Source organism: Talpa europaea (assembly GCF_964194135.1).
Source record: "Talpa europaea genome assembly, chromosome: 1".
Classification (NCBI taxonomy): Eukaryota; Metazoa; Chordata; class Mammalia; order Eulipotyphla; family Talpidae; genus Talpa; species Talpa europaea.
In genome coordinates this window covers 154,922,845-154,946,794 of record NC_140073.1, presented here as the reverse complement: position 1 = coordinate 154,946,794, position 23,950 = coordinate 154,922,845, and the positions used below count along the sequence as shown (strand labels likewise).

The following is a 23,950-nucleotide window of genomic DNA, read 5'->3' as shown; positions in this document are numbered from 1 at the left end:
AAGCAGGCAGAGGGCCAGAGCGTGGGCTCTCCACCGGCTGTGGGAGATGAGGGTGGAACCCACCCCTGCCTCTCCCGGTAAGGGGGGTATCTGTGAGTTACCATCTCCCTCTAAGGGGAGTCCCAGTCACCCCACATGCCAAATAAGAGAAGAGTCAGGAGGAGGAGCCCAGGGCTGGGGAGCTGACTCCCCCGCAGCTGACTCCAGGATCCTGGGGAGACCCAAAACCTGTGCTGAGTCCACCTCTTTTTGGTCAAGAGCGTTCAGCTATTCTAGACCGTGGCTCTCAAAGGGCGCTCCTGGACCAGCACCGCAGCCTGACCTGGGAACTTGCTGAAAATGCACATGTTCATGTGCAAGTGCCTCCCGCCCCCGGCCCCCGCCCCTTGGAAACCTCGGGGCGCAGGGAAGAAAGGGGTGAAGGTGTGGTGTCTGTGTTGAACCAGCCAGGGGCAGACAGACACGGGCCCACCGCCAGCCCCAAATGGTCTTTATATTTTTTAATAGTTGGGAAACATTTAAAAAGATTATTATCCATGAAACCGGTAAGACACTCCAATTTCAGAGGCCGCACCTGCCTCTGGCGTGACACAGCCACGCCCCCAGACAGAACAGAGACTGCAGAGCCTGGATGTTTCCTGCCCAAACTGAGAAAAAGTCTGCGGACCCCGCTCCGGGTTGCCCTGACACGTGTGGCTCTGAGCACCTGTGGCTGAGCAGTGGCCACGGCGGGCTCGGCCCTCGCGCCTGGGCTGCGGGTGAGAGGAAGAGGAGGAGGGGTCACGCGCTGTGGGTGGGGTGTAGACGGGGCCAGCCCCCCCCAAGACAGCACGGAGGTTTCTCAGAATATTAAAAACCGGTCTACCATGTGGTCCAACAATCCCCTGCTAGGTATCTCCCCAGATAACACAAAAACACCAACTGAAAGGCACACGCGCATCGCCCCGTCCACTGCGGCGCCACGGACGGCCCCAAGCTGTGGAGACAAGCTCAGCGCCACGAGAGAGGGGTGATGTTGAACACTCCAGCGGGTGCTCCTCAGTCACTAGAGATGGCACCTTGCCATTTGGGGCAACGTGGAGGGACCTGGGGGGTGATGCTGAGTGAAATAAACCAGAAGGAGAAAGACAAACAGCAGATGATTTCACTCGCAGTGGAATATGGAGAACCAAAGCAAAGGAACGAACCAGAACAAACTCTAGAAATCTGCTGCAGAACCGAGGCTCCCACAGGGGAGGGGAGCAGGCCCAGGGGAGGGTGGTGAGCTACAGGGCCTGTGCTGGGCACGCTGTGGCCACCACACCTGGGAGGTGAATCTACACCTGGAATAATAGCGGAGCGCGAGCTGCAGCTGGTCCCCACGGAGGGGCCTGTGCGGGTCTCCCTTTGTCAGCCTCCCGAGAAAAACGGAATGTAAATTATCTAATCATTTTTTAGCTCAAATACCTATGGAAAGGGTAATATTTGGGATGTATGAGGTTTGAGAAAATTGACCTCACCTGTTTCTTTCTACTTTCTTTGGAAAATTTTAAGTGACCTACAGAGGATTGTCTTCTGTCCGGGCTCAACAGCGCTGGGATGGCAGGAGCCAAAGGCCCTTGGGGATCATTGGCTTTGCCTCCCTGGCCGTGGCCGTAGCCGGTCAGCGCCCCGCCTGTGCTGGGATAGAGGTGGCAGAGCCAGGATGGGCCTCCTGCCCTCGGGTCCTGGCTTTCCCCTGGCTCGCCCCAGCCCTGATCGGGGTGGCCCAGTTTTCAGCTTCCTCCCCCTCCTGCAGTGTGAACTGGGTTTAAATCCCTGCCCACTCCTTCTCTTCAGTGGACTGCATCCCTGCGGCCTCCAGGGAGGAGAGGGAGGGGCTCACCCAGAGCATTTGGATTGAGATAAAACTCCCACAGCGTTCAACACAGGCAACACCCTCAACACGCCAGCTCTTCTGAAGACCCACGTCCTCTCGGTCCACCCACGTCCACGGGGCTCCCGCCTGCGCTGGCCACAGCTGAGAGCACTTTGGGGGAGTTGGGGAATGAGGGAGGGGCTGGGGTCTCCTTCCTTCAAACTCCCCTCACGACTCTACAGCCCAGGCCTTTTCCTGCCTCCCCAGCCTCGCCCCGTGATCCACCAGGGCCTCAGCTTTGCTGTTCCCGCCATGTGGCGCCTTCCGACCCTCCTTACCCCTTGGACCTGAGTCCCCTCTCAGAGGGCCCCCTTGAGCCCCATCTTCAGTAGCACCTAGAGCCTGTCAACCTCACAGCACACACCCCTGGCCAGCACACGGTCACTCAGGGGCCATCTTCCTGCCTGTCCATCCGGCAGGCTCCTGCTGGCCTCGGTGATGGGCATCGTGCTGGGAGGTGGGTGGGCAGGCAAGCGGGACGGAGGCGGGCACAGGCAGAGGTGGGGCAGGGTCTAGGAGGAGGTTCCTGGGCAGCAGAAAGGCGTGGGCTTCGGGGCGATGGCCACATTAGCCGCCGATTCCCCTCGACAGGAAGGAAGGAGGGACGTGTGGGCGTGGACACGGGCAGTTTGCGGTTTGTCGGCAGAAAAGCTGAGAGAGCTGTTCATGTTCGGTTGCTGCAATTCTCCTGTTTCCTGTTATTGCCGGGCCATGTTCTGTCCCTCACTCCAGCTGCCAGACCACTGGCCTTGCCCTCAGCTCCACTCTCGTCCCTGTGTGGGGCACCTGCCTGCAGGCACACACACCTGTCCACACGCACACTCACCTGCCCACGTGCCCTCACACATCCCCACTTACACTCAGACTCACACACACAGGTTTGAGCACGCATACACACACACGCCTATCCCCCGCAGAGGCTGGACATACAGCTAACACGCATTAACACCCACGGCCTGACACGCTCACCAACACCCACTCACACAGATGCACACTTACAAACATGCACTGTGGAAACACTCACACATCTGTCTACACACACACGCTGGAACACTCATCACAGACATGTATTTACATTTACATACACTCACACACATGCACTCAGGCTCACACTCGCTTACAGACATGCCTTCATCCCCCTCACACCCACACACCCACACACGCAGTTCTCTGCATTTATTAAAATTCTTGGAGCCCAGGGGCTCCAAGCTGACACCAGTGTTTCCAGATCTAGACCGCGGTGGGTAACCTACGGCTCATGGGTCGGGTCCAGCACGCGGCCTGTGCTTATCAGTCACATTTCCAGAACAGTCTCACTCCTCGTTTCCACGCTGTGCATGCCACGAAGCCTAGACAGTCGACACTGCTAAACGCGTCACCATGACCAGCTGCGTGACAACGGTGGTCCCGGCGTGCCCCCAGGGCAGGCACTAGGCCGACCGTCTAGGGTTGTGCAATTTCAGGGTGTGATGTTCAGACAACAACAAACTTGCCTAACGACACACTTCTCAGACTGCCCTGCTATGCAGCACACAACTGCAATATTTACTCTGGCCCTTTACAGCAAACATCACCGTCGGCCCCTGTTCTAGGTGCTTGTACTCAAGGTCGGGGCTGTGAGCCAGTAGCACCGACACCAGGCGCCTGATGAAACACTGGCAGGGACCCTGGCAGTGATTCTAGGGGACCCACCACCCCAGTCTGCCCAGCCTGGGGGGCTCCGAGGACTGAGATCCCAGACCTTAACCCTAGGAGTCCCCGCTGGCCCTGAAGAGTGGATTCATGCATGTGGACCCGGGATGCCAGGGAGGGGGCTCTGCCCTGCTCACCCAGAGTGTTGGCGATGCCCGTCTTCACGTTGTCCGTGCAGATGTGGCTGATCCGGTTCTCGTGCTCCGGCTTGGCCAGCACCACGATTCGGATGTTCCACAGGGTGTGGATGGCGATCTGGCAAAGGGGCAGTGCTGAGCCCTCGGCCAGGAGCAGGCGTGCCCACCACGTCCCCACGGCATGCCCACCACGTCTGTAATCCCTTACATGTCGGGGGACTGAGCACACCCCCCAGATGAGACAAAGGATCTTAAAGAAGAGAGCCGGGACTGAGATGCCGAGCGTGGACGGGAACAGGGACGACCTTGGGGATCTTCAGCAACACCCATGGGCCCCATCAAGTACACCTGGGTACAGGTGTTCCTCTCTGATCCTGGAAGGTGGAGGGCGCTGGGACCTGGGAGCTGCCCTAGCTGCTGGCCTACCAAGGCCCACCCAGAGTCCCCCCAGCACCCGCCAGTGCTCACTGTTTTAAAAGTCATGCTGGTGATTTCTTGCAGGGAGTTTCGGAGGGTCTCCAGCCATTCCTTCTCTCCCAGGGGGTCCTCCTGGGTGCCGATCACATAGATGTCGTGGGGGATGTAATCAGCAGAGTCATCCCTCGTCTTCCCCTGCCCCTTGGAGAGAAACCAGGACGTGATCTTCTTGGGAGGGGTGGCGTTACCTTCAACAGCAAAACCCAACACAAGTGAGTCAAAGGCACATGAGCAAAATTCAAAACAGGGGTGGGGGGCTCGCACGTCACTGAAAGCGCATCTAACCACCCAGCAAAATCCCGAAGATGGAGAACGAGGGTCCAGCCCAGAAGCCGGGCCCGCTGACGGTTCAGTTACGTTTCTTTCTTCTTCTATTTTAAAAATGATTTATTTATTTATATATTTTTACATCATTGTTCTTTTTTTTTAATTTTGTTTGTTTTTTTAATAGAGACATGATTTATTTATTTATTAATTTATTAGTTTGTTTGTTTATGCATGCACTGGGTATAGTCAGAAGCGTGGGAGGGTGAGAGAATTCACCAGAGCCAGAGCGGGGAGCAGAGCAGGCAGAAGGACAGAAGTACACTGCAGAGGGGAGCAGCGGGCGGCAGGAGAGGTCTGTGCACCATGCGGGACCCTCCTCCGGTGGCCGGGGAGCAGCCGGGGATTGAACCGGCGCCGCAGAGGCCGCGGGCAGTTCACAACCCAGCGCTCAACCGCTGCGCCACCGGGGAGGCCCTCTTTTTTTTTTTTTTTAACAATGTTTACTTCCTTTTCTCACCTGTGCTTTTCCCACCTTCGTTTTGATCCCACTTCCTCCTCCTCCCCTGCAAAATGTGTCTGCTATATAGCTGCCTATTAATTTTGGTTTTTATTGTTATTATAGTTTCCCCCGATCCCTGATTTGGTTCCCCTATATTCCTCCCGTAAGTGAACCATCCAATATTTTTCTTTTTCCTTCTGACTTGTTTTACTGCGCGTTATCCCTTCTAGCTCCATCCATGTTGCTGCGAATGGCATCAGTTTATCTCAGTTATGTTTCTTTTTAAAGAGAACTTTATGTTTCAAAAGTTAGAAACACCTGAAGATTCCAGAAGGCGAGGAAACAGCCGCACAAGAGGCCGGATGTGGAGGTTAGTGTGACGCAGGTAACTGAGTCACGGTCCTTGAGCACCTACACCCCACTGGCCAGTTGGCAGACAGCCTTTGTCGGGAGACAACAGTGACTTCCTTGCAGCAGACAGATCTTAGCCCAGACTGAGACGTGGGGGTGTCAGCCAGAGAATGGGGAGGGCAGGAAGACCACTCCATGCGACCATTTGAAAAAATGAGTGGGAGCAGTTCCATAAAGAAATGATGCAAGAGGGCCTCCCTGGTGGCACAAGGGGTTAAGCACCGCACTATGAAGCAATCCGAGGCCTCTGCGGCACAAGTTCGATTCCCAGCCGGCCAGGGAGCAACCCACATGGCGCAGCAGACCTCTCCTGTCTCCCCGCTGCTCCCCTCAGCAGTGTTTTCCATCAGTTTGCCTGTTCTGTTCCCCACCCTGTCTCTGGTGAACCCTCTCATATCTGGCCTGTGCCCCAGGTCTTGTATGCATAAATAAATAAACCTTAAAAAAAAAAAAAAAAAGAAATGATGCAAGAGCTGTTTCTCTTGCACTGCCCTCGAAGGTTGAGTAAACTTTCCAAAGTTGATCATCTCCACCCACAAGTGCCAAGCAGCCAAGAACTACAGAAACTTGACCTCTGCCGAGTGTGGCTCCCACTGACTCCGAAGTGTTAGCGCCCCCCTCAGCTTGTCCCGGTATAGCAGGTGCCCTAGGGCCCCACGCCCCAACTTCCAAGGTCTCCTGTGTCAAGGCCGCCCCTGCAGCTGTGCAGCAAGGTAGCCCTCCCCACACCCAGCCTGATCTAAACCCTCGAACCCGGAGGAAAATCACAAAGGGGCCGTGTGCCCAGGGCATGAAGCCCAAGAGGGAGAGCTACTGAAATGGGAGGCCAGTAGGAAACACTGGCCAGAACATCAGGGGCAGGACCCCTGGCGCCAGCCTGGATTCTACATAGGTGCCGCCATAGGATACCTGGGGTCTCCACTCCCCGCCGGAAGCCCCAGCCCATTCACTGGGCAGACAGGCCTGAAGGCACAACTGCAGCTTCATCTCCAGATTGCACTCACCCCTTCCAGGGGTTCAACCTTCCCCTTTCCAGCGCTGCTGCTGCTGGGGGGACTCTACAGGGTCAGGAGCCCAGACCAAGCAGGGAGACCAACGCCCATTAAATTGAAATTTTAGAGAAACAACAGATAATTTTATAAATTGGGGCGATATCTCTTTATCTGAAATTCACATTTAATAGGATACCCGGCATCTACCTATTTTTTAAATTTATGACTGAATGCTTACAATAAACAATTATTTAGCATAGCTTATATCTAGTATATTTTGCATGTACATATACAGTACATCTATTAAGTAAAATGTGCACATTTATTATTTCAAGCATTTGATACATATTTATCAGTTATTTCCAGCTAAACAGACTAAATGTTTCGCACAACTCACATTCAGGAAACATATGATTAGTATATAATATACATTAGTATGTAAATACATAGCACAATATAGATTTAAAATGCATGTATTTATTTATTTAAAAATATTGTTTGCTATTTGTGTACAATTCAAGTTTAACTGGGCATTTTCTCTGTCTCTCCCCCCAGTCAGGCTGGTCTTTCTTCCAGACTTGGGGGCCCCGGCAAGTTCCCTAAGTTTGGCAGGTGCCCCAGTGTTCCTTTATCTAGGTATTTCCCCTCTTCACCCCCAATTTTCCAATTCAGCCATGCAAAGCAACCTGTTTCAACTGCTCTTGGGCATGAGAACCCAGCGCTCCTCTCTCCTGCCCACCCCCTCGGGAAAAGGACAGGGTCTCTGGGAAGGCGGCGTGCAGAGGGCTGGGGGCACGCGAGGGTCCCGGCCGCAGGGACCTACCCATGTTCCAGGTGCCGATGAAGATGGTGATCATGTCAGGCTCCGGCTGCTCCGAGTGCTTGTTCTTCATCTGCTGCAGGAGCTGGCAGAAGCCCTCTCGCTTCTAGGGGTTAAAGAGCAGACAGACTAGCAAGGCCTCTGCCTCCCCACAGTATGCTTTCAAAGCACACGGTCAGCCCAAGGGAACCGAAAGATCTGGAAATGCACGCCCAAAGCCTTAAGACAGCGTGACCTCCCTTTGACCCAGCCTTCCCTAAGCAAGACATGACTCAGAGGAAATAAAAAGGAAAGTGTGGAGAAGCTGCCACATCTGGGCACCGCAGGCCACGCTTCAGTGCAGAAAGCAGAACACGTAAGTGTCCAGCCTCAGAAGGTGAGGTAGGAGCTGTACTGTGGGCCAGTGGGGGTGTCCCCATGGGCCTGCCCTGAGAGCTGTTGTCCCTCAGTCTGCCCACGGTGCCCATCACACAGGGAGCCAGCACCTGCCCAGGAGGGAGCCGTGTGTGTTGTGGCCCATGGTCACTGCCCCCAATGCTAGAGGATGGACAAGACAGCCACACAGAGGGGTTCCAGCTCCTCGATGGTACTGACCAATGCTAACACTTAAGTGGGAACCTCTCTCCTTGGTCTCAAATAAGGGGTGCATGTCAAGAGCCAGGATACAGCTGGTCTGGTGCTAAGAAGGGGCTGGGCCCATGGAAAACGCTCTTTGTGAAAAAGCAGCATTGTGGAAAACTGCTGCCTCCAGGCAAGTCAGTAACTTCAAAGAACATCAATGAGTGACCTGCTAGAAATGAGCGACCTGCTAGAACTCCAGGCTCCAGAAGATTCTAAGTAGACGGGTAAAATCTAACAGCCCTGTTGGTTTCCCTCAATGCACAGATGTCAGATGGGTTCATTAACCAGACTCTCCATGACACAGTTCCCCGCAAACTGTCAAATCCTCACCGAGAGGCTCAGAATTCAAGCAGCTTCTGTCCAGCGGGGGCCACCCCCTCTCACCCAGGAGCCGGTCCCAGCAGGGGATCTCCTTGCAGACCAGGGGAGGCAGGAGGCAGAGGGGAAGGGGCAGCCCCTGCTCAGGCCCAGGCTCCTGCCCGCCTGGGCTGGGCTTTCCCGGGTGGGAAGGGGCCCTGGGAACTGAGTGCCCCAACGGTGCCAACTTGCAGGACGCAGCAAACCTCAGAAGCATCCCTCACTCCACTCTTGTCTTTGAAGCCTGTTGCCACTGACCTTGGAATCAGCAAAAACGTATTCCTTCCGCAGGGTCTTTTCCTTCTCAGTTTCTACCAAAATCACCAGCTTGTTCAGAAACTTCTGAGACTTGATGAGCTGCAGGACTTAAGTGAAAAAAAGGCCCATTTATTCCTGTACCCCCTTATCTTCCTGTACCTTCCCATACTTTAGGGAGGAGCCATCAACTCTATCCCCCTGCTGAGCAACAGATGTGTACCAAGCCCACACTCCCCGCACCCCACGGTGCTCCTGGCTGCTCTTCCGGGGAGGGGCTCGTACTCTCGGGGAAGGTGGAATGGGGAACTATCTAGAAGGTGCTCTGGCCAGAACAGACACAGGGTGACTATTGTCATCTCATCTCCCCCCACCCCTGCTCTTTCTCTTTCTTCCTCCTCCTTCCTACCTCATCCCTCCCCCCTGCCTTCTTTTGCTTTATTTTTTAAAAAGATTTATTTATTTATGCATACAAGAACTGGGGTACAGGCCAGCGGTGTGGGGGGTGAGAGGATTCACCAGAGACAGAGTGGGGAACAGAACAGGCAGACTGACTGAAATACACTGCTGAGGGGAGCAGCGGGGAGACAGGAGAGGTCTGCTGTGCCATGTGGGTAGCTCCCTGGCTGGGGATCGAACTCGTGCTGCAGTGGCCGCAGATTGCCTCATAGGTTGCATCTTAACCCCTTGCACCACCAAGGAGGCCCCCTTCTTTTGCTTTATAAATACTTATATTAACGTTAAAATTTTACCTAAATTAATTAAAAATTTTAAATTATATACATCTAAATTTTAAAAAATGTTTACTGCTATCAATGATTAAAAGACCCAACTTCTTCCATAAGACTATTATAAACAATGGTCTCCCAACACCATCCCCTCCAAGGTCCGGCTCCTTAGAGGCGGCCACTTGCAACTCTCTTGACAGATTCTTTTGGAATTTTTCTCTGTGCTCTAAATAACATGTTAATGTAGCTACTACCTGTTGTTTCCGTTTTATTTATTTATTTTAATAAACTTTTATAAAAGATTTATTTTATTTATTTATGCATAGAAGAGCTGGGGTATAGGCCAGAGGTGCGGGGGTGAGAGGATTCACCAGAGACAGAGTGGGGAGCAGAGCAGGCAAACTGACGAAATACACTGCTGAGGGGAGCAGAGGGGAGACAGGAGAGGTCTGCTGTGCCTTGTGGGTAGCTCCCTGGCAGGGGATCGAACTCAGGCCATCATGGTGAGAGCGCTGAAACTTAACCCCCAGGCCACCAGGGAGGCCCCCGGTATTTCAGTTTTAAATATCTGTCTACATAGAGATTCCCCACTATGAAAGATGAAGGCTTAGTTCCCTTTCACACAAACCTGTTCCCCCCATCATGCCCTTCTCCCAAAGCATAACTTCAGTCCCTCCACCATCCTGACAATCATTATATCAGTGCCTACACTAGGCACCCAGGGTGACCCCTGCCTCCTAGGGGGTGCCTGGGGTGGATGCACCAAGGGAGAGGCAGCCTATGTCCCTGGAGACCCCAAGGGAAGAGGCAGAACGTCCAGGGAAGGCCTTGTGCAGCAGAGGGCACGACAGGTGGCCTCTGGAGCTGGGCCGGAGTCCCCCAGGCAGGGAAAGGGACTGGGGGGCACTCTAGGCTGGGGGGTGCGCCCCAGGCCCTCCTTGCGGGCACCAGCACAAAGAGGGCATTGCAGGTCTTACTTTTCTTGTGGTTGTAGAATTTGTCTTCAGAACCATCCTTGGACTTCTTAACGATCAGTTTTCCAGATTCAACGTCCACTTTGAGCTGCAGTTTCTGGGGAATTCCTAGCGACTCCGACTTCACCTTCGAAGAAAAGGAGCGGGAGGAGAAGGGTGTGGGAGAGTGTCAGTCACCCTTCTCGGGCCTGGCTCTCGCAGGCTCAACTGCGGGCCCTTGTCTGAATGACTGGGCAGCCCTTGGCCATCCAGCCCTGGGGCCCCTTAAGCCTAGCACCCCTTTCTCTTTCCTCTCCCCAGAGCCACAGTCTGTTTCCACGGCCGCTACACGATGCCGGGGCGCTGATGGCCGGGTGCGCCCCAGCGGTCCTGCCAGCAGGCGTGGTGGGAACGGATGAGCTCCTGGAAATGGTTCATCCACAGCTCAATTTGAAAAAATTCATTAATGTGCCATCGTCCACTTCCAGAAAGTATTTTAGTAACAGAGTGAAGCTCCTGGGCCTAATTATCGTTACGACCAATAATTGAACATTTACTGACAATAATTAGAGGGGCCGAGATAGGCGCTGAAGACGGGGATATAGCTTAATGCAGAATCATCTAGGGCTGGAAAGGATTTTGGGGTGAGTGTGGGGCATCCCGCCCTGTGTTTCTCAGGTGGGACCAGTGCTAGACAGGGCATCTGAATCTCTGGGGGTTACTAAGAAAAACACATTTCTGGGCCCTGAGTCGCTCTCAGGAAAATCAGAGGGACCCTCTTTGTCTTCCTTGTCTGAGGGGGCCCTTGTGAGTCCTCGGGCAAGTTAGGCAGCCTCAAGGACAGTGCAGGGGCTTCAGGAGAGTTAAGGAAGGCTCCAGAGATAAGGACCACCAAGTCCAAAGGGGACTCATCACACACCCCAGGACTTAGGACATCAGGGACTTACTTCATGATCTCAGGGTCAACAGGACATTCCAACACAGGGCAGTTAAGATTAAAAAGGGCTGGGACACAGAGACTTAGCTCTGGGCACGGAGGCATTGGGCAGTGATGAGCCTACCGAGAACTAGCCAAGCACAGGAGCCTGGTGGGGCTTTAGGATAACCAGGGAGAGAAGGTCTATGCTCCCGAGACACGGCTCCACGCGGCTTCCTCGCCCCTCCCTGGCCTGGTTCCATGGCCCGGGAGTCCCACTTTATTTCTGTTCCTTTTCTCCTCAATAAACTTTTTCTTTCTCTAAGCAAATCTGCTCTTCTCGCTTGCTTGCCTGAGGGTCTGCGAAGCTCCTGCTGCGGCTTCATGAGACACCAACCCGTGGTGGTCTAGGGCTGGGGCTCGGGGCTGCCCCTGGGCTCAGCGCTGCCCCTGCAGCCTGGGAGCTGTTCCTGGCTGGGAGACTAGGCCTGAAAACCTGTAATTCCAGGATCACTTGCCCTCGTGAAGCTGAGCCCAAGCCCTTCTTCCACAGGGACCAGAACCTTCCCCAGGCCCCAGCCACTTACCTCGAAGGTGACCGGAGGGATGAGGGAACGCCTGTGGGTGGACTCAGGACCCTCGTGCAGCAAGGACTTGACCTACGGACATAAATGCAAGGTCAAGGGAATTCAGGTGCGAGGTCAAGGGAAAGCGGCCTCCCTTGGGACAGTCAAGGGGCGCGCAGAGCCTGCACACCTGGGCAGTCTCTGGGTAAAGCGGGGATGCAAAGAGAGGTCAGCAGAAGCTGCAGGGTGCTGGTACCTTGTCTTCCAACGAGGACAGCAGGCTTGTCAGTTGGCTGAGCTTGGCCACCATGTTGATGGGATTGGCTTCCCCAGGCACCTGGGTGACGAGGAAAAGGGCACATTAGAGCCGCCACCGGAGTGGGGGCCACGGAGAGATGCTGAGCTGGGCTTCAGCTCATACAACCCCCAACGGCCCCCGCAGTACCATCATCACTCCTGCAAGTAGAAAAGGAAATTGGGGCTATCTGCAATCACCTCAAAATCACCAAGGCCAAAAAATAAGTCTCCATTTCTCCTTCCCTCTAAACCTGCTTCTCCCCAGCTCGCCCACTCAGTTGCTTAAGCAGAGCTCGGGGATTGCCTTCCCTCCTTCCCACATCTACAGCAGGGATGTTCCTGCTCTGCCTGCAAAACACAGCTGCCCTCCAGGCAGGAGCCCTGGCAGTTGCTCCCCAGCCCTGGGAGAGAATCACCCCAACTGAGCGCTCCGCCTTCCCCCAGGCACTCTTATCCTCACTCCCCGCACCCCCACCCCAGCCTTGAGCTCTGCTTCCCCGGGATCCCTGCAGACTTGGATTCTCCTGGGGAGGCCACCTCCACATCAATCAGGCCTCAGGCAGACAGAGACCTGGAGACCCTCCAGCTAAAACAGTCACGAGCCACCCTGGCGTGTTTCCTGTTAATCGCCACCACGCTTTGCCCCTTGTAATTTCCCCCAGTCAACTGTCAGCTCCTAGGGAATCGTGGCGCCGTGTTCAGTGCCGCCAGCCTGGTGCAGCCCCAGTCGGCTGCCCCCGCCAGACACGAGGCCCAGGGAGCCGCGGCTGCTCAGTCGCAGAACTAGTGAACAGCAGAACCAGGCTGGAAGGTTTGCCTGCTGCCATCAAGTTTACGGTCTTGAACGTTTATTTACAGAACAAACATTTCTGAAGCATCTGGACTAGACACGCGGCCGGGTGCTGGGGGTGTAGCCTCAGTAAGACGCCCTCATGCCTGCCAGCCAGAAGTCAGGGGAAAATCAGGCACGCGCAGGACTAAACGGAATGTCAGGTGGACCGGAATGCGGCTTATCACCACCAGACGGACGCCCCCACAACCAAGCCCCGCTCAAGTCAGCCAGGCCCTGCTGCTTCGGGCCCAGCCCAGGCTCCGCCCGGCGCCTTCAGGGCCACTGCCTCCGCCACATCCAGCACCCCCAGCCCCACCGCTGTTAGGGGGAAAAGGCTGTCCCTAAAGCTAATTCCATGCAGGCTTTGTGGACTCCACCCCCACCCCAGGCCAAAGCCACAGACACTGGGAACTCCACATCCCATCCCCACCCAAGGGAAGGGGGCTGGGACCTGAGGGTGGGGTGAAGCAGCCAGGTGGGGATAAAGCCAGACACGTGGGCTTTGGGGGGTCCCCCATTTCGGCTCCCCGCCAGCTCGCAGCGTCCGGCCAGCTTGGAGAGTGCCTTTGGGTTTCCAGGTCAGCGGATCGGGTAGGACGCATGAAAGACTTTATTTCCCTATTTTCTCCCTGAGTTGTACATTTTCCTTCTTTCCTTTTCCCTTGTAAATAAACCTTTTATGAAGCTTCTGTGTGAGCCTGCAGTGGAGTATTCATAAGTCCCTTGTAAGCGCGCGGGTGAGGACCCACAGCCAGGTCACCCGTTCAATATCAGGGCTGCCCTATAACAAGAAGAGGGGACAGTTCCAGGTCCTCTCGTGTTCAGGCTGCTTTTCTCCCCAGGAGCTGCAAAGACGACACCGCCTCCTTTCCCCTCGGACTCGGGATTTCCCGCCGGCGGCCCGGGGGGCCACCCTGCGCTTTCAGGAGGGCGCCTTCCTGTCCTCCCACTCGCTGAGTCGGCTCTTGCTGTTGCTTGTCCTCCCGTAAGCACCCTTTTTTATACCCTTCCTCACTTTAAAATTGGTAAAATAATTTTCACTTAATTATTTGCAGGTGATTGAAAAGTAAAACTTTCTCAAGCCTCATCCCTTCTATCTGGTGCAAGGGTTTCCTCTCTTGCTGTTTTTTGAGCTGTTGACCCCTTTCCTCAGGTAGATGGGCAAGCTGGCCAAGGTCCTGGTCGCGCTGTGTGGGGTGGGGTGGGGGGGTGGGGGGAGGCAACTCCACCTGGCCTGAATTCAGGTACCTCCTTTTTCTGTTGTCTTCCAGGGAACGACGGGAGGCCCTGGCTTGCCCCCTGAATGGGCACTGAGTAGGCGGCTTTGTGTCCTAGTGTGCCAGGGCGCACACTAGGCATCTTTATTCCCCCAATCTAAATCTGGCAGAAAAAAGCCTTAGCAGGTGTGGGATGCCAGTGCTGAGGCCTTTCACCCCAATGCATAATCACGCTGTCCTACAGCGCTGGGGAGGAGGGGTGCGCCTTTCCAAGGCCCTGGCACACGGGTTGCTATGTCCCTCTCCCCCAGACCCTGGTTTATCAACCCCACTTTTCCCAAAGCCTTTACCTGAGGTCGAGGACGGAGGCCCGGGGAGAGCTGCTGGTCGAACAGCCTCTGCAGGGATTCCAGGGCCGGGAGGGTCCGTACCGCTTCCCTGGGGGCAGGCACAGGTGAAGGTCAAGGATTAGTGAGGGCCCAGCAAGGCTCTGCCACAACTGACCTGGCAAAGGCAGGGAATCCTCCCAGAAGGACAAGCCCAGGCAAAGATTCAGGCTGCCAGAGCTGCCCCCCAGCCCCTCCCCCACTTTCCACCCCCCACTCCAATGGAGTCCTGAGGCGGAGACCTGATTTACTCCTGTTTAGCATACCAGACTGTGTAACCTGTAGGAAAATGTGAATCTAAAATCACAGAACTTCATTGCAATCACTTAGTAATTCACGGTTCCAACCTTTAAGGTTTATAGGAATTACACACACACACACACACACACACACGTGTTTAAAATGTTAAAATGCAAATTTATGGGCCCCACCCAGATCAGGTCTGGAATCTGCATTTTAAATACGCGCCCCAGGGGTTTCCTGTCCTGGTGAGAGGTTCCTTGCCTAATCCAGCCACAGTTCCTCCATCTGGGCTTGCTTGATTCTTGTTCCCTTCTCATTTCTTGTCTTGTTGCTTTCATATGTGCTAAGAGGGGTGGGCAGACAATTTTGAGTTGTATTTCCCACTATTTTTTCCACCAAAAACTGCTCCTGTTTTTACATATTGAATATCTTAATGATTTCTAAATAGTCTATTGAATAAATGTGCCAAAATCAATTGCTAGATATTTGGGTTATTTTGAGATCTTGGCAGCTATAAGTAAAGCCTGATCTGCTCATGTTGCTTTTCTCTTCTGACGTTCAATGGTAGTTTTAGGGTGACCAGATACTCCGGCTCCTGATCAATACCGTAAGCCTTCGAGGGATGGTATCAATTCAAGCCCATTATCTGGTGTGTTGTCCTAAATTTTATTTTCTTTTTCTCTCTCTTTTTAGCAGGTATAACACGGTATTTCAATATGGATGGATCAACGTGCATATTTAATTTCTGATGTCACTAAATGTTTTTCTATGAGGTTGTATTTCTCTGTGTGAACTGTGTCCTCTGTCAGTTTTCTGTTGGAAATGTTATCAGTATTTTTATACATTGGTATCAGCTCTATTTACTTAATCTAGGTGATGTAAGTATTTCTTTCCTTTCGTTATTTTCATCCTAAGTGTTTTTTCATTTTGGTTGTCCTATTTTTCATCTTTTCCTTAGTAGTTTTTGGCTTAGCTTAGTGAAAAATTTATCTTCGGTATTTAAGGAGCAATTGTTTACTCATTTAAAATTTTCACTGTTCTTTTTTAAAAGTTAGGTATGGTTTTAGTTCTATATGGTAGAACTGTTAGGGGAAAAGGCTGTCCTAAAGCTAATTCTATACAAGCTTTGTGGACTCCACCCCCACCCCAGACCAAAGCCAAAGACACTGGGAACTCCAAATCTCATCACCACCAAAGGGAAGGTGGCTGGGACCTGAGGGTGGGGTTAAGCATCCAGGTGGGTATAAAGCCAGACATGTGGGCTTTGAATGGGTCCCCCATTTTGACTCTCCGCCAGCTCGCAGCGTCCGGCCAGCTCAGAGAGTGCTTTTTGGGTTTCCAAGTCGGCGGATCGGGTAGGACGCATTAAAGACTTTATTTCCCTATTTTCTCCCTGAGTTGTACATTTTCCTTCTTTCCTTTTCCCTTGTAAATAAACCTTTTATGAACCTTTTGTGTGTGCCTGTAGTGGAGTATTCATAAGTCCCTTTTAAGTGCGTGGGTGAGGACCCACAGCCAGGAACCCGTTCAATATCGGGGCTGCCCTATAACAGAACTAAGTTCATCTTTCTCTGAATTGCTAGTCAGTGCCACTCAATAGCACCTGCCCTTTTCCCCACAGTTCTCTGTGCTCGCCCCCTGGGGGAGCTCTTCCTGAAAATGGCAGGATTTGTTTTCAGTCTCCATGTCACTCATTCGACTGGAAATCTAGAGCCTTCCATGTGGACGAGGAATGCCTTTGTGACAATTACTACACAGAAACTCAATTTCAATGAGATCAGAGGGGAGAAGAGCTTCCTCCGGCCCAGTCAGCAAACAACAGGACTCAAGTGCATGTACCCCCAGGGAAGGAAGGAGGGGGCATCTTTACCCAGCAGCTTTGCCACACACGCAAAGGCTTTGCTCTAAGGAAGTGCACGTGTGGATGCCATGAAATGACACCCTCCAGATTGCCTTTTTGTTGCTGTTTCAAAATAAACCCATGTTGTTGGTAGCGAAATAACTCATTATTTTTTGTTTGCAGTCAACACCATGTTAGGGACCAAGAGTGGATGGAGAGGTGCCAGGCGGGAGAGAGAGGGAAGCCAGGGCAGACCTGGTTTCAATCTCCATCCAGCTCGTCCACCTCGCCCCCCACTTCCAGGGCTGCTCTGGTCATCCTTACATGCTGGTATTCTCTTTAAACTGCCATTTCATAAAATAATTTGCAGCTAAAACAAAATTCTAAAGCACTTATTCAGAATATTTTTTAACATCGCATGGATCTCTCCCATTGATTTCCTTTTTCAAAATGGTGTCTGAAAGGTCCATGCAGAAAGCCAGAATGCAGGAGCCAACCAGGAAGCCCACCTGGGGGGCAGGAATGCGGATACCTGCCTGGAGGACTCAGACAATGAGCCTCCCCCCTCCCACTACGAGTCTCATCTCAGACAAAGAACCTATACCTGCCCTACAAACTTTTCCCGCAGTAGGAGCCCAACTACCCACCTGACCTCTCCCCGCCCTATAAAACCCTGCTTCCCCCTAACAACGTGCGCGCCTCCACTGACCCCCGCCTTGGGTCTGTGAGGTCTGCCCGGGGCGCAATAAACTTTCCCTCCCTTTGAGAAATGTAGCCTGGCTCTCCTTTTCTTTACCGCGCCGAACCTTTCAGTGTCCTAAAAACATAAATACTCATAGATAAGCTGAATCTTTAGGGTTTGCAAAAAATCCTCTAGCCTTTGCAAAAATTTGAGAAATGTGACTGGCTCCCAAACCTGCCTGGAAGTGTTGGTTAGGGCCCGAGTGACCAATGATCTATAGGACTTCAGCTGAAGACTTGAGATCTGGCCTTTTCACATAGACAGGATTTGTCTAGGTCCATCTTGTTCAGCTTCAGGTCACCAGCTGGAGGGAAGCGGGGGAGCAAGGACAGAGAGGGCGGCAGGCCCACAATGGGTCAGATCCCTGGGACAGCTCAGAGGGGGCTCAGGACCTTGCTGCAGCACCCCCAAAGGCAGAATTGCCTCCTACCTTATTCTGGCAAGTTGGTTAATTTCCCCAAGTTATTTTTGCTTCCTCCATTCTTTGTTTCATTTGCTCATCTTGCTTTAGCAAAAAAAAAAAAAAAAAAATCCTCGGTGAAGGACATCTCTTTTTCTTTTGTTAAAGTGTTTAATGGAAAATTTTAATGCTTCCTTGTCAAGTGTAATTTAATTGGTTTGACATTGGCACATAACGCATTATTAAGGATACCTTTTATTCCTTTATTTAAAAATAAAAACTGACTTACATTTGATCACATGTCTGTTAGGACATCTGTGCAAATGATTCCTTTGTCTCTTAAACTACTGCTAAAGTACAGTGTTTTCTTTATGCTGACTTCTCTTTGAAGTGATTTCTTAGATAAATCCTCTATTTTTCTTATCATTAAATTATATTGATGTTTGCTAGAATGGTATTAAAATATTATACATTTGTATTAATTAATGAATCTGGGTATAGTTTATTTATCTTAATTAGGTTTGGGATTTGGATCATTTTTCTTGAACATTGAATTAGATGATCTTTGTCACTCAGTAATTTATAGATTATGCTAATTCGTTCTTTGAAAGTTCGAAAGAGGGCACACATGGTAGTATTTATATTTCTAAAAAATATTTATGGCATTTAATTATAATTTGAAGATTCATTGTGCACTATTTGTACTACTGATTTGTAAATCCTTAATGCAGACAATCAAATCCACATTTCTAATTTAAAATGTTCTTAGTTAACTCTTTCCTAATTTATTTATTTTTATTTTCTACCATATCCCCCCTGCTCTCTGTTTCCAGCAGTTAGTTGTTCATTTGTCAGAGAGATTTTATTTTAGCTATAATTTACAGATAGCCTTGCAAGTTTAAAATATGCGATGTATTAATTTAAAACATTTGTATCTTGCAATAACAGAGGCTTCTTAGAGACTGTTTTTTTCATTACTGTATCTGCAGGCCCTGGAAGAGAGCCCAGCTCATGGTGGCACACTTTCCATCTTTGTTCATGTATGTTGAATAAATTAATGTTTCAGCTACCTGTTGGATGCCGGAAATATCAAAGTGACCAGGACAGAATTCATGATGCCTTCAAGAGACTCACAGTCTGGATTAAGTTTGTGTGACTGACTCATTATTCTACTCCCCTTTGAAAACTATGATTTTTCCTCCACGTGGTGTTTTGGCTGATCACACAGAGTTCTGATATACAGTGGATTGATTATTCTGTGCCCCCACACCTACCCTACTGCATCTGTTCCTTCCTTACTTCATCTATGATATAGGAAATGATTTAAAAATGTCCAGATGATTGGGTGGTTGTAGCTAGTTTTATTATTTATTTCTATTTGCATCATATTGTGTTCTGGAAGTTGAGAATGAGCCCTTTTGCTTTGGATATATTCATATCCAGATGCTCAGTAAGCTGTTGGGTTCTTATTTTTAGGATCACCAGTGCTAAGAATTTCTGGGGAAAAATCTTAGGTTCTTTTTGAAGTAGATGCATGTGATCACATTTTCAAGAATTTTTTAAATCTGCAAAAGACTCTTTTAGCTAAACATCTAGGTTGCATTCAGGTCCATAGTCTCCTCTGTGGAGATAAGATTTTTTTTTTCTTGTCTCCTCAAGGAGTATGAATAATGTTAAATATTGAAAAAGTTTAAAGTAAGGGTGCTGTTCCTTATTATTTACTTGCTAAATTCATCTTTCCTGGTGGTTTAGAAACATTCTCAGAAGAGATTTCGGTGTTGCTCTTTGGTTATTCTATTAATTGGATCTTTATGAGGTTTCTTGATAGCTGGATTCGGCTCTTTTATAAACATGGAAAAAAAATTTTCTTTTGTACACTTAGTCATCAGCCATGCATCATTTTTTCTCTGCTTCTTGGGGAGTTCCTACTACCAGCTATAAGCTGAATCTCTGCCTTCTTTCCAAAGACTATCAATTTTTTATCACACATTCTCTGCATATGCTTATTTTGTCCAGTTCTATATATACTTCCCTCATACTCTGCTCTACTTTGTGATTTGATTTTCAAATCTGATTTGAAAACAATGGGTTTGATTTTACACCCCTCCAATGAAACAATTATAATGATGTGTTTGCTTGGTGCTTGTTTATTGATGTCCTTACCCTGCTCTCACCTCATAGATAAAACACCCTCTCCCACACTGTGATATTTTATTCTCAAATTCCTCTTGCAATCCTTTCCATTTCTCCAGTTGGGGGTCGTCAAGTATTTCCACACTTTGATGACTTCTCTGGAGAAGTTTCTGTCTGGTTCTAAACCACCTGACCTGGGTTTACGATCTTTCCCGAGCCTGGGTGCTATCACTGTTCTTCGGGCCAGCTGCAGGGACTGACAGTGAATGACAGCTCGCCAGCAGGGCTCTCCTCCTGCTGCGCTGTTGCCTCAGTTCTCAGAGTCCTTCCCATTCACACCTGGGGTCTTATTTATGTGCACTGGTCCAGGTGATCTGAGTAGATGGACCTGGTCACCTTTAGAGACACTCTCAGCTCTTCCACCTCCTCTTCCTCCCCCCGACTTTCTCTTCCATCACACTCTCCAGTGTGGTGATCTTACCCCGCTGCATGCTGACTAGTCCCAAATAGATCCCCCACCCTCTGACTTCCAGCACTAACCCCACGGTCGGCTCTGTGCAAGCGATGCTTAATAGCACCTGCAGCCACCCGAGCTCAAAGATCTCCCCTTTACTTCTTTGATTTTCACCTTTTCAGGAACTGTCATCACCATCCACTTAGGTGCTGACACCAAAAACCCAGGGGTCACCCTCCATTCGTCCTCACCTTACCCCACATCCATCAGAGAGCAAGACTGCTTCCTGCCCCATTGCACAAATACCAGGTCACACCAGCTCTCAGGGTCTGCATGGCCCCAAGCTCTGGGCCACTGGACTAATATCTCTGGAGGTTTCCCTGTGTACCAGGCACTGTCAAAACCCCGGGACTCAGCAGAAGAAAAGCAGACACAGACCCCACCGCACCCTCCACTTCCCCTTGCAGTGTCATGTCACAGCTGCCGCAGCTCTGGACAGGTCACCTGCTTGGGGGTTTTTGCCTCCCGGGACCTTTTTCTACAAGCCCAACACAGATCATGTCACGATGCTTCAGAGTGCCTGCAGGGAGGGCTTCCGCACTGTGGTTCCTGCCTAGTGGTGCATTGAAGATACACCATGGATAGTCTGTTAGTAAAAGTATATCTCAATATACTTATGCTAAAAAATTATTTATGGTTTACCTAAAATTCAGACTGAACTGGGCATTTATGTTTTTACTTGCTTAATCTGACCATCCTATGCCAACCTCTCCCCAGCCTCTGCCCTAACATGTTCCTGCACATCGGTTGAATGAATGAATGAATCTAAGACTTGTTTCAATTAAAGCAGTTTGAAGTCTATGCACTTTTCAGAACAGAATCTATAGGAATGGAGGAGGATGGGAAATGTAATTTTGTTCCCATCTAAGATTTTCTAAAATTCCATCCCAGTATCCAGCCAGGGTCTCACTTTCCCTATGAAGGTGGAGGCCAATCCCAGCATCCCTGGTTCTAAACAGAAGTTAAGGGTTCAGTAGATCAAACACCTGCAACATTTCCACTCTGGCACAATGCACTCAGAAACAGGTATGTGGGGGAATCTCCTGCCCCCTAAGGCTAAGGTGGCCCGATCTCAGTGAAGTCCAGGTTGCAAGGTTGGGAAAATCTGCCCACGGCAGAGCGACTGGGGGCAGCTGCCTAGAGGACAGAGTCAAGGTATGTTCCTCCTGGACAAAGAAGCCACAAAGAAGTGAGTCATAAAGGAGAAAGAAAATAGCAGATGGTTTCACTCATAGGTGGACAAAGAAACAAAGCAAAGGGACAGACAAAACTAAACCTGAACACACCCTGAATTCTGACTTCAGAACTGAGGCTCCCAGAGGGCGCGGGGAGGGTGTGAGCATAGGGGGAGTGGCCCAGTGGACACTGAGGATTATGGGGCTTTGGTGGGGGCATGGTGTGGTCACATACAACTGAAGAGGGGTGAAACTGTACCCCTAAATCATATGCAGTACTGTACACCAACGTTATCTCAATATAAATCATGCAATTTAAAAAAAAAATCACAAAGAACAGGCTTTTCATTAGAAATGAAAACTTGGGACTGATCATATGAAATTGTGTTTCTTAAAAATGAAGTGTCACAGATGTGTTTTCCCTAGTGACATATGATTTATAACAACATCATCAAACGGGGGAAAAATCCCTCCATGGAAACATTAAAAATGATGGCTCTGGGTCTGGCTGGAATTGCATTAGTTGAGAGGAAACCTTGACATTGACATTAAACCTGATTGGTCCATTTGAAGAGGGTTCAATTTGTCCAAGAAATTATTTGCTACCTTGCCAATTGCACTGATGGGACTCTTACAAGCCCACAGGAGGAAAGTTCAATTTGATTACCGACAAGGAAAGTCATTTTTACATATTAACTGCACTAAGATGGCACCAGCAAACTTGACAAGGGAATTCTGGAAATGCCGTATGTGTGATAAAATATACAGCAGGAGAGGCCGATGGCAGCGAGATTTGCCACCGTCAAATGGTGTGTTTTTCAAGTGCTGACCTTTCACTCATGATGGGGCTTCTCAGGCTCTTTCAGATGTTTTTGAATATTATTTTCTATTTTTTCAAGCTTTTGCAAAAGCATTTAAAATATTCTTCAGCTGGCACATCAGCCATCTGAAGGTTGCTTTTCTAATCTTTTTTTTCCCCCTTGTGCCAGTTTTATTTAAAACTTTCTGTAGTGGCAAGGGTTCCAATAGAGCTGGACAGGAATCTTTGACTAATGAGCACTCCTAATTATTAAAATGTAACGAAACTCGACATCCGTTTTCATGTTAATGAAATCATTTCTTTAAACGATTGTGATCATTTGTAATTATCTTTTTTTCCTGATGAACTTCAAATGTAGTCTACAGTTCATAAAACATTCCAAATCATTTCTGTGTAGACGGATGTTAATGAAATGAAAACAAAAAGATCTAAAGATTTGAAAAGAAATCAGAATTTTGGTCAAATGATGGAAACTGGCAATTTTAGTGAATTGCCTCCACCACCTCCGGCGCCCTTGGCCATGACCACCCATGCAGAAGGCAGGCCGACTCTAGGGTATTTCCTCTTGGTGCCCTTGTGTTAGGGTCGACTGTTGGGGCGGCTGCAAAAAGGAAGAATGGCAGCAGAAGTCTCGGACGCTGGGCCTGAGTAATCCCGGGAAGGCTGGCAGGGGCCTCCCTCCCACCCCTGCTCATAGCCCCTGGCCTCAATGACCTTTAGTTAAAAAAAAAAAAAAGACAAGATACAGCTCAACTACCATGGAAGCAAACACGAAGATTCCGACGTCCTGCCAACTGAGTACCATGCAGAGGATGGCCAGCCAGGGGGCGCATAGGGGTCCCCCTACTATGCTGATTCTCTGACCCAGCCCTGTCCCGCTCCGTCCACGCCCCTCCCCGCCCCGCCCCAGGGAGTGGTACCCATAGAGATCTTTGCACAGAAGCGCGGTGAGCTTCCTCAGATGCGGGAGACTGCTGGAGCCTGTCTTCACAAAGTCAGAATCCAGAGCAAGCTGCGTGCTCAGGTAATCTTGGATGGCTTTAAGATGTTCTTCCGCAAGCCTGAAAAACAAAAAAGAAATGAAAACATGCTTAGCCTTTTCATTAAGCCATGGACACTAACAGTAGAGGAGAAATCTGAGTTGTCCGGCTCCAGCTGAGACCCCGTGCGTGCTCTGGGACAGCACCCGCTGCGTTTCCCTGCATTGCTGGAAGGGCAGAGGAGCGCCTGACCTTGACTGTGCAGACTCTCCCCCTCGCTGGTAACTGTCACCATGTCATGAACGTGCTGGAGCCTCTCCCTGGTCTAGCAGGCGCGAGTGCAAAGCCATCTGCATGGCTGACGTCAGAGCCGGCTCGGCCCAGCAGGAGTCTGCCGCCTGTGGGTGGGAAGCCAGCCTTTCAAGGCCCTCTAAGGCCCCAGGAGATAAAGTGGGTTAAACCGCTACCAGCCTTGGCATGGCCATGGTGCATTCTTTAGCAATCGGGGAAGTGATTAAACCCTGGCACCTGCTCTCCTGTGCACAGACCACGTGGGCATTTCTTTAGGGCCAGATAACCGAGGAAACCCCGAGGTCCCATCTAAGTCTGGGCCAGGCCTGGGGAGTGAGGGTGAAGGCAGGACTGTCCCTGCCATGGCTCAGGCTTCGCCCCAGTGTGGTGAGGTGGTGTGGTCCTTGCTCTACATTCTGTCTCTTTTTGTTCTGGATAACTTTTTGTTTGGAGGGGGGAGGCCATGGGCAATATTATGACTTCGTCCCTGAA

General features: G+C 50.6%; 1 protein-coding gene across 1 annotated transcript in view; it reads right to left on the bottom strand.

The window, feature by feature from the left end:
* Window positions 1-23,950, bottom strand: part of INPP5D (inositol polyphosphate-5-phosphatase D) — a gene marked incomplete at both ends in the record, with an annotated part of 92,576 nt that overhangs the window by 19,182 nt on the left and 49,444 nt on the right. The window contains 9 exons of the mRNA XM_084228027.1: window positions 3,727-3,844; window positions 4,195-4,391; window positions 7,196-7,298; window positions 8,429-8,535; window positions 10,131-10,254; window positions 11,610-11,681; window positions 11,845-11,925; window positions 14,285-14,372; window positions 23,108-23,248. Of these exons, the coding sequence (XP_084084153.1) occupies window positions 3,727-3,844; window positions 4,195-4,391; window positions 7,196-7,298; window positions 8,429-8,535; window positions 10,131-10,254; window positions 11,610-11,681; window positions 11,845-11,925; window positions 14,285-14,372; window positions 23,108-23,248 (1,031 nt within the window). The remainder of the gene's footprint in view (window positions 1-3,726; window positions 3,845-4,194; window positions 4,392-7,195; window positions 7,299-8,428; window positions 8,536-10,130; window positions 10,255-11,609; window positions 11,682-11,844; window positions 11,926-14,284; window positions 14,373-23,107; window positions 23,249-23,950) is intronic.